The 10,847-nt window shown below is 37.0% G+C and overlaps 2 protein-coding genes across 2 annotated transcripts; one reads left to right on the top strand and one right to left on the bottom strand.

Annotated features, from left to right (window-relative positions):
- Nucleotides 1-108: 108 nt before the first annotated feature.
- Nucleotides 109-3,614, bottom strand: cenph (centromere protein H). The gene is made up of 10 exons (XM_053325749.1): nt 3,482-3,614; nt 2,349-2,456; nt 2,094-2,149; nt 1,961-2,006; nt 1,806-1,874; nt 1,652-1,708; nt 1,498-1,561; nt 967-1,018; nt 393-550; nt 109-277 (listed from the first exon to the last, which is right to left on the bottom strand). Exons 2-10 carry the CDS (start codon nt 2,435-2,437, stop codon nt 185-187), a joined length of 684 nt encoding a protein of 227 aa, XP_053181724.1. The 5' UTR covers nt 2,438-2,456; nt 3,482-3,614; the 3' UTR covers nt 109-184.
- A 1,463-nt stretch (nt 3,615-5,077) lies between these two features.
- On the top strand, nt 5,078-8,388 carry LOC128364815 (betaine--homocysteine S-methyltransferase 1-like). The gene is made up of 8 exons (XM_053325430.1): nt 5,078-5,351; nt 6,001-6,133; nt 6,229-6,341; nt 6,454-6,645; nt 6,759-6,906; nt 6,998-7,180; nt 7,401-7,629; nt 8,017-8,388. The coding sequence occupies exons 1-8, from the start codon at nt 5,331-5,333 to the stop codon at nt 8,117-8,119; spliced, it is 1,122 nt and encodes a 373-aa protein (XP_053181405.1). The 5' UTR covers nt 5,078-5,330; the 3' UTR covers nt 8,120-8,388.
- Nucleotides 8,389-10,847: the final 2,459 nt, after the last annotated feature.

The raw sequence follows: 10,847 nt of genomic DNA, 5'->3' as shown, positions 1-10,847 counted from the left end.
ACAGGTTTAACATCTCTGCTCGCCCTGTGAGTCGCCCTCTGGTGGCATCTGGACGATATCTACGTTGCTTGTAAAAAAGAAAAAAATCACAATACTGGTTTTTACACTTTATGGTTATTTATTGACAGTTTTTACAACACAATACAATAAGACACATATAAATATGAGTTAAGTCAATCAGTCTTTAATCAGAGATGGGAAAGTCCTCCAGCGTCATGGCAATGTTTCGAAGTTCGGGATCATCCAGCCAGTTGACTTTACACGCCAAGAAGATGCCCTGAACACAAACACATACATTAATACATCAGCCGCTAATTTCACTGTAGACCTTTTCAAACACTGAGCCAACAGATATTGTGTGTATTTTCTTAAACATTTATGTTTTAATTTACCCTCAAGACATTCTGTGTCATGACAGTCATCTTTTTGTATTTCTCCAGATTTGCCTGCCCTTTCTCCAAAGCTGCTTTGTATTTTTCTGTATCTGGGTGCTCCTTCTTCTTCAACTCTTCCATCTCTTTCATTTTCTCACGTGTGAGCCGCTTCATCTCTACACACAAAATAAGTTGTTAAATTTGTTAAAAAGCATGAAAAAGAAAATCACAATCAGATAGATCACATAAATGACAAAAAACACACATAGGTTACAGAAACACACACAATGACTTGTCTGTATGAATTACCAAAAATATATATTTATACAAAAGTACTACACTAAAAAAATAAGTAGATTAAAAGTAGCTTTTTAAACTTCATGGGATTCATTGTAGATGCTCCTGCAGTGAGTGAGAATGGCCCTCTGTAACAGTCATTACTGCAGTGGAGCTGAAAACACTCCATTGTCTGAGCAGAAGGTTGTGTACAGCATATGTAGTGTTGTCCATTATGTAGACTAACTTGAGCAACATCCTTCTCTTCACAACAAACTCTAGTGGCTTTTTATATATCTGTATTTTTGTTACATACCAAGCCTCTTTTTCTGTATTTCTGTGATTTCATCTTGAAGATCTTTTGACTCCTGTTGACAAATGAAGTGGTAGTTTAATGCATAATTAATTATTTCAATGGGACAAACCACTTTCTTTCCCTTCAATTCATACATTTTTGGATATGCAAACATGTAAAGAAGCTATAAAATCTGATCAGTTATTTATTACAAACAAACCTGTAAGAAGAAAGTGATATTACTTTGATTACACACTATATCAAGGATAAACTTTAAGACTAAGTTTCAAAGTTACCAATAAATATTTTACCTAATGAAATATTGATTTAGGAATGTGTGTCCTGGGCTAATGAAGGTTATTGAAAACCATCTCAATATTCCTGCAGTATCATTCATAATACTCCGGCTTGCAGAAACATTTTTAACTGCCAATGCATCTAATGTAAAAGCACAGTTTGAATCTATTTTAATCTCCAAAAACACTTTAAACACAGCAATAACAGTGCAGACAGACACTTAAAGGATGGATACACAACAATAAGGCTACTTACTTTCTGAAGTTGTTTTACGTGTGAACAAAGAGCCATGCAGCGATCACTCACAGCTTTGAGCGAACTGAGAAAGACAAGTGTATGAAACCATTGTCAAAATTTAAAAAATAATAAATGCATCACAGTTGTTTCAGTATACTGTGAGTTAACTTACTCAGCCTCCGAATCATTCTGCTTCAGCTTTTCTCCAATAGCACGCCACATCTGCATTCTGAAAGACACCAGTCAAATCACTGATTTGTTGAAGTAAATCAACGTTTAAAGCTTCATTATTGATTATTATGTCTCTGTGGTATATAATTATATACCTGTGCAACGCCAGTGTGCTGTTAAAATGAATTGTCTTGATTCTTTCCAGCTCACTGACATAATCTGGCCTGTGATATTTAATGAAACATATGTTAATAGTGTAAACATGCACATTTGACTCAAATTCTACATCATCAAATGTTCAAATACTCACAAGTCTCTCTCAGCTTCAGATGTGCTGCATGATCTCTTGTTTTTTCCTGTTGTACAGCAGAAAAAATGATATTTACATTTGTGGACATGATGAACATACAACATGATGGGAAATAATACAGAAACCAATTGACCTGCATTGAGTTGTACTGCCATCTCAAAGCACTGGTTGGACATCTGCTGTTTGATTCTGAAAAAAAGTAATTTTAGTCATTATAAAGAGTGTAATAATTGTCCTGTAACAAGAGGTGATGTACTTTCATAGGAGCATGACACTGGTGGAAAAAATGAATTGTGTACAGTGATCTTGGAGATGAGATTCATCAAATACACCCATCAGTGTAAAAGTAGTAATAATACAAGTATTAAAGCAGACATAGAAGATCAACCTCAGCATGTCTGTAGGCAGGGTCTCCTTCTGTTCCACAGAGCCATCAGAAGCAGGACTATCATCTCTCACGTCGTCGGATGGATCCATTACGAAATAATGAAGGTCTCTGGCAGGAAAGAACAGCACAAAACCAAAGACAAAGTTCGTCTTACCTAGTATTGATTGAAGAACCACAAGCTCTGGTTCCATTTAGTCTAGTTGATGCAACTTAAATGAATTTCAGCTCATATTCTGTAAAACTATCTAATGTATTGAATCTATATCCAAGCACATTTTCAGGAGAATGACACTTTTTTTTTTTATTACAGACAGAGCTGGAAGCAACATTTAGGGTGAATCTGACAACAAGGTTAGCATTAATCATAAAAGTTAGAAATCTGATTCTCAGAAACAGATATGCCAAAGTTTGACCTCTCTTCATGAAAGGCAACAACAGAGACTCACTGTTTGTGTAGTCCATCCAAAACATATAAAGAAAGACTATTTCTGTAAATTGCTTTGTAATAGTAAGTCGTGGAAGAAAATACCTTACTTAAGAAAATGTAGCAAAATGCCAAATTACGAGCAAACTTATTGCATTCAAATTTTACAAAAAAATAAACTACTGTACTGAAGTATCATCAGCAGAATGTACTGAAAGTGTAAGTACATTTTATACATGTTAATGGCCCTGTCAGTGTTGTGCTAACTATTGTATGTAATGTATGTATACATTGTATTAAATACAATCACTAATGTTAGCAGCATTTTGAAGTTGTAGCTAGTCGAGATGCAGCTGATTGTAACTACTTTACATCAATGCATTTAACATCAAGCTTTAAAATAACTGGCTGTCAAATATGTGTAGTGGGGTGACTGCTTTCTCCTTTCATACAGTTTACATGCAGTGAGTTATAGTAAAGTGACAGAAAAATGGAAATACTCAAGTTAAGTAAAAGTACCTTAAGTACAGTAATACTCGTATCTGATGATGGAGTTTAAACAAATATGTAACTACATAATTACAAACACGAGTCAAAAACACCCGCATACAGGCCAAAGCATTTTTCTGTCCATTTCTAACATAACTGTAATTGTGCTGAAGGGCCTAACAGTTAGGATTGTGTATTAATGTTAAACAACTAGTCTTACCTTGTTTGAATGAGACTAAAGTTACCGGAGAGTCAAATCACATAAAGACAACAGCACTAAAGACTTTCTCTTACTTTTAACCACCCGAACTACCAAAAACGAGCAGACTGATAGTTAATGTTACATTATCCACTGTCTACTTCTGTTTATTAACCCTTTACAATAACTTTGTTTATTTATCGAAACCCCGCCAGGAAGTGATCTAGTAACCCTTCTTCTTCTTCTACTCTAATGGTGAGTAAATCAGAGCGAAAGCGGCTTGCTGCCCCCTATTGACAGTGTGTAATGTTTTCATTGCAGGAATTACTAATAGATCCTGTTGTTCATGCTGACTGTTAAAAGATCCTCTTCAATTGCGCTTTCAATGTAAGTGATGGGGGCCAAAAATGTGTCCATACAGTCATTTTGAGTAAAACATGCATTTAAAATAATAACAACAACAACAATAAAAATAAATGTATTTAGTATAGCACCTTTCACACAAATAAAATTCACAAAGTACTCCACAAGATACAATTTGAAGAGACCATAAAAAATGCAAAACATAAAAAAAACCCAATAACAAATGCACTAAAACATACAATCAATGACTCAGAATCGAGAAGAGCAATAAAAACTACATTCAAACGTAAAAGACCATAAAACATAAAAGCAAAAACACATGCAAACAGAGGACATAAGCTTTTTAAAAAGCCATTACAGAGGCTGTAGATCGTAACACTAAAGGTAGAGAATTCCACAATGTTGGAGCCACTACTACAAAGGCCCAATCACCATTTATTTTAGGGGACCTGCTCAGCAGAACTCAATGACCTACTGGGTATACGGATGGAGGTCACATAAGTATTCAGGTGCCTGATACTGCAGGGCTCTGTAAGTGATTACAAGAACCTTAAAATAAATTCTGAATCTGATAGGGAGACAATGTAAGGAATATAAAATGGGTGTAATGTGAGACCCCTCGGCTGGACCTGGTTAATAGCCAAGCAGCAGCATTGATTGATTAATTGATTAATGGCTTAATAATTGTTAATAAATAATTTACTAATGCTCTATACACCATTTATGAGCAGAATAGGTAGAATTTGTGGGTTGCCAGGTTGTGGAAAAACCCTCCTTTATTAATCAAAAGACACCCCCAGATCACTGATGTACTGAATCAGTAATAAAGGGTTAAATGTGTCACAGTCTAAAAAGTACATTTTTTAAGTCTCCAGGTCTGCAGTTACATTTAATAAGCTGTCAATGAAAAAGTCTGCAGTTAATTGTTAAGACATTGATTTGTGCATTTTGCATTACAGCAGTTAAACTTATGAAACACAAATATTTGCATGTTGCATGGAAGATGCATACACACAAAAAGTGCAACCCCCTAGCGTTTAAGGAGTGATGACACGGCACTATTTTGCACGGACATGAGTACAGGTATGTCTTGAGATTTTGACTTGTCTCGGGCAAAAACAGTTTGAAAAACACTAGCACTTGACCACCGCCTGTTGCTGATGCGCACTATAGCCAGTATTGCACAGCTGACCGATGAAGACTGCGCATCTTCTATCTGTGGACATGTTGCTAGGCTGGTATTGCCATAAATGTCTAACCAGCATAAACAGGTTCTTACTCCTAAACTAGAATAAGTCAAACCCATGCGTGACGTCAGGACAGCGCCCCTTCAACCTTCAGGGGTAAACAAAACGCAGCATATGTTATTGGATGTGGTGAGATAAACGGGGTAGTTTCAGCGTTAAGACAGCCACCCGCCGTGCGTCTCTGTGCAGGATTACAGCTGCATCTCGCGCATTGAAGCCAGCTTTCTTTTCAGGCTGCCATCAAAGAGTTGTTATCTACAATGGAGAGCAAGAAGAAAAGGGTATGGTCACAAAAACAACTCGTGGGCTTTGTCTTGTCTTTAATGAATCTTTTAAATTAGTTAAAATTGCCAAAATTACCTGAATGTTAAAAGCTGTATAAGGTATTTAACAGAAAAAAAATGCACTCTGAAGTTCATCCAACATATGAATTACAGAAATCTTCAGGTAGAAAAAGTGAAACGCAACCTGATATTACAGCAGATGTTGCTACTAGACAGATGAGAAGACAATAAAAATTGTTTAAGTTAACAATAATGTGACAGCTGTGGATTTATCACACTTTTGATATAATTTGCTACTCATCAGTTAATCTAATTTGGGACCGTTTAGTGCTTTGGTCTTTCATATGTGCTGTCTATTAACATGGTAGTTACAATCACATAATATTGTAGAATATTTATTACAGACTCTTAAATATGCAACAGTCCAGTAAATATTATTCACAACAGAGAGCCTCCAGGTGGGTTATGTTGTTCTACTTGAATTACTTGTTTTTATTTTGTAACAGAAGATGTTACTGATTACAATGAGGTGCTCTTTCAACATCGCCAGAGCAACTTTTCAGGAAATCTGCCAAATCCGAAGCAGAGTAAACATGAATGCAAGCCTCATAACTGTGTGTGTGTATGTGTGTGTGTGTGTCCTCAGAGTATCCTGGAGCGTTTGAATGCTGGGGAGGTGATAGTAGGAGATGGGGGTTATGTAATGCAGCTAGAGCGACGTGGTTATGTGAAAGCAGGACACTGGACACCTGAGGCTGCTGTTGAACATCCTGAAGCTGGTACGTTACATGTTAAAATGAGTCCACAATAATATCCATATAGTTTTCTTTTTATTGTCCTTACGACTGTCTATCTCTTATTGTCTTACTGTCAGTGCGGCAGCTGCACAGAGAGTTCCTACGAGCAGGAGCCAACGTGCTGCAGACATTCACCTTCTACTGCAGTGAGGATAAGCTGGAGATCAGTGGCAATGTCACCAACCTCACTGTCAGTAAAAAGAATAAATCATTAATAAAACCTTCCTCCTGTTTACCAGTCATGATGAAAAGTATCCACACATCATTCTGGTATTACTCCAGTCTGTTATCTTCTGTTCCAGGGGGCCCAGATCAATGAGGCAGCATGCAACCTGGCCAGAGAGGTGGCTGATGAGGGTGATGCATTGGTCGCTGGGTGTGTGTGTATGACTCCTTGTTATCAGAAGAGTCACAGTGAGACAGAAGTCAAGGCCATCTTTAAGAAGCAGATGCACGACTTCCTCAAGAAGAACATTGATTTCTTTATAGTGGAGGTATGAGCAGCACTCCAAGAGGAAAAACTCTACAACAGATGATGTTAAGTTTTTTAGTGTCGGATCTGGTCTCAAATCAACTTGTAATGATTTACTGCACATTTCTCCTGCAGTTTGTGGATCATGTGGAAGAAGCAGTGTGGGCAGTGGAGGTGCTGAAGACCAGTGGTAAAGCAGTGGGAGCGACACTCTGCATCTCCCCTCATGGAGACATGCAAGGAGTCCAGCCTGGAGAGTGCGCTGTCCAGCTGGTCAAAGCTGGTACACTGACTGACCTGTGTTATGATACATCAAGTTAAATGTTGGATTAATGTTAGCTGCAAAGCCTAAATATATTTATGTTCATGCACAGGAGCTGACATCGTCGGAATAAATTGCCACTTGGACCCTCTGACGTGCGTTCGCACGGTGAAGTTGATGAAAGAGGGATTAGAGAAAGCCGGTTTGAAGGCCCACCTCATGATCCAGCCGCTGGGCTTTCACACACCAGAGTGTAACTTCGGTGGATACTTGAGCCTTCCTGAGTTCCCCTTTGGTCAGCAACAACTCTTTTATATTAAATTAGATACATAGAATTTCACTGGTTCAAGTATGTTATATTATGTTTCCCTAAGTTCACTGAACAAAGTCTGAATTTAAATGGTTTTGCTCAAATAACCCCGCTATGCATTCCTAGCTTTTGGTTATTTGCAAACTGTATTTTTGTGTAGTTTGATTGTTTTTGTGTAGCATTGAATGTTTTGTCTTCATCTCAGCACTGGAGACCAGAGCAATGACCCGTTGGGACATTCAGAAATATGCCAGAGAGGCTTACAATGTTGGAATTCGCTACATTGGAGGCTGCTGTGGATTTGAGCCCTACCATATCAGAGCTATAGCAGAAGAGCTGGCTGCAGAGAGGGGGTTCCTCCCACCAGCTTCAGAGAAGCACGGACTGTGGGGGGCTGCTCTGGAGATGCACACTAAACCCTGGGTCAGAGCTAGGTAAGACTGAGCAGAAACTCTGCACACATGTGTACCATATATAAAAATACTCTGGTCAGACAAAAAAGTTTCATTATCCCTTTTCAAATTCTTAAAATGACATATCCTCCCCCTCCCTCAATAAAAATCCAGAATCCAAAAGTTTAACTGTTGGACACAAATGTCTCCTACTTCACCTCTCAGTGTTTGTGCACTGGAGCTTTCAAGTTTCCACATCACACTTTGGAAGTTGTACATTAAACCACGATGGACCACTAGTTGTAATGTTGTAAATCATTCTTGTTGGTACATGTCTTATTTTGTGACATAGTGACTGTTATTATGACAAAGGGGGCTACATAAAGTGTTTATAACCTACTAAACCTAAACCTACCAAATTTGTCTTAGGGCTCATCGAGAGTACTGGGAAAACCTCCTGCCTGCTTCTGGACGTCCCAAATGCCCTTCCATGGCCACACCAGTCAATGATTATGAAAAACAGCAGAAATAAAACATAATCAGATGTATTCTTTACATGTGTGATCAGATTATCCACATTTCTTCATATCAAGAGTATTAATCAAGCATCTCATCAATAATTGTTTTGCAGTGTGTCCAATAAAATTATTTTCACTGTATTATTTGTCCAATCCAACATATGAACATAATTGCTGATATCCTTTACGTATGTTCAGATTATCCACATTTCTTCATGTCAAGAGTATTAATCAAGCATCTCATCAATAATTCATGTCCAATAAACTTGTTATTTTCACTGTATTATTTGTCAGTCTGTCCAAGTGATTCAGCCTACCAAAACTGCTGCCTCCATTATTTTTTCTTTACTGTTCCTAAATCTACTAATAAACTGTACATGAAAAGGCAGCACAGCTTGTATTTTTACTACTTAATACAGTTGTAATTACAGTCTCCATAGGCATATCATACTTGTTGACTCTTGTAATCTGCTACTAAATATAATTCATACATATTAAATTTTTTAAAAGTCTCTTGTTTTTCCATACTTTCTCTTTGTTAAAAAACACTGCTGTATTTGTTATTGTATAAAGGTGTGAGGCAGACATTGCTTGGTTTACTGTTGTTGTTCATTATATTTTCTTCAACAATGTGCTCTTTGGATTTAATCATTTACTGTCTACATCTAAGAAAATAATTGATTCATCTTTTCAACCAATGTTGTGTTTTCCATTCTACCAATATATGCTTAAAGTTGAAAGTAGTGGTGAATGAACTGGCCCACACTGAGAAAAATCTTTTATCACTCTGGATTAACATTATCAGTATGTAACTTATTAACCTGACTCAGGGTGAGAGTAAGTGAGGACACACGCAATCTAAAAAAAACAAAAAAAACTATGATGCAGTAAAAATGAATTAACATTGTTAGAGATAATCTTACTTTGGAAATTTTCAAACACTGAGCTGACAGAGTGTTCGTATTTTCTTTTATCATTTAATTTACCCTCAAGACATTCTGTGTCATGATGGTCATATTTTTATATTTCTCCAGGTTTGCTTGCCCAAATTTGTCCATTGTAAGTCCAAATATGCTCAAAGATTTGGATTCAGAGAAAAGACCACCATAGGGTTTCTACAAAGTCGGACATAAACCAGTCTCTCTTGATGACAATATATGACAAAAGTGAGAATATAATTATTTGCAATACTGCTGTTCAGCCACTGGAAACTATGGAGTTACTGTTCCCAGCCTAAAAATAATCAGGCACATAAATCCCTGTAAAAAATGTCAAATACAAAAATGTTTCTCTTTCATTTAATTTAAACATATAGACATGAAAGTGGCATCAATCTTCCCATGTAACTTTCTGAAAGTGAATAAGCTTATTTCAAAGAGTTAAACTTTGTTAGACTTTGGTTTGTATAGAGCCACCAAGTCGATGTTTAAACAGGCCTCTACATTTTGGCTCATAGCACATGATCAATGAGACATGGAAAAAGGAGTATTTGGATCATGGATCCCTCAAAGACATGGTGGTACAGACTATGCTAACATCTGCCTAAACAGATTTTCTGCCACGGCACTTCATCTAATTGGATGTATAACATGCAGTATTTGGATTACCTAAATGTCAAGGAAATAAAGAATGATAAAAAGATGGTACAGAATCATGATATAATATATGAACGACCATAACTCAGTGGTTATGAGTCTGACCCACTTGAAATTCTGCACAATGCCTCCTTGCACAAAGCCTTAATGCTCCTATTCCAAAAACCACACTAATATCAGACAATCATAATAATTGTGACATATCACTATGTGTATTTAATGTAGATCTGAGTCCAGATGCATATTAAACATTCTAGTAGCAAATTCATATGATCCTAAGAGGATTATAAAGCATTGATGCAGGTGCAGATCTACAGTACATGTGTGTGTGTGTGTGTGTGTGTGTGTGTGTGTGTGTGTGTGTGTGTTTAGCTAGAATGTTATATGGGTCAAATGTGGTGACTCACAGGCCTCCTATAGTTTTTTATTTGTTACCTTCCCACAAATTTATCTCTACCATGTATCCTAAAACCTTCAGCAAAACAAGTCCGAACAACAAACATCTGTTAAAAATCTATTTTTGCAAAACAACTTAATGCTGCATGATAATAATGGCAAACACCACATTGTGGGGTACTGTGCATACAGTAGGAATCCAGGAAAGTGAGGACCTGTCCTCACGCAGCCTCAAGCCTTTTATCTCTCTCTGATGTAACACACACACTATATTCAGCTGCTGCACATCCTGTAAAACATTCCAGCCCCATTTAGTTATGTCTACTTACTTACTCTCTTTAACACAAAGAGCTCTGACAGGTAATAAGCACTCATTGTTTATTTAAACTTGAGGATCTCTTAATGTTTTGCATGTAATTGCAATTTCTTTTACATTATTTTTTTGTTATCTAATCAATGAGTAGAGTGGAAAGTAATCAAAATTGCTCCTAAAAAAGTAGAGTATCATTCAATTTTGTGACCCAGTTTATACATGAGCCAGCCAGACTTTTATTTGTCAAAATCGAGAGCACCTGTCCATAAGGGACTCAGCTATTTGTTAGCTGAAGGAAATATTACTTTCGCAAAAAAACTCTTTATGTCCATGTTGTCTGGGGGAGCAAATATATCAAACCAAGAGACTGTCATCCAAAAAATGGACCAGTCTACTATTCACTAACATTCAAATGAAAACTAGCCTCTAAGTGCTTCC

This window comes from Scomber japonicus, chromosome 9, assembly GCF_027409825.1.
Source record: "Scomber japonicus isolate fScoJap1 chromosome 9, fScoJap1.pri, whole genome shotgun sequence".
Lineage (NCBI taxonomy): Eukaryota > Metazoa > Chordata > Actinopteri > Scombriformes > Scombridae > Scomber > Scomber japonicus.
The sequence above is the reverse complement of the archived record's forward strand: the minus strand, read 5'-3'. Positions and strand labels throughout refer to the sequence as shown.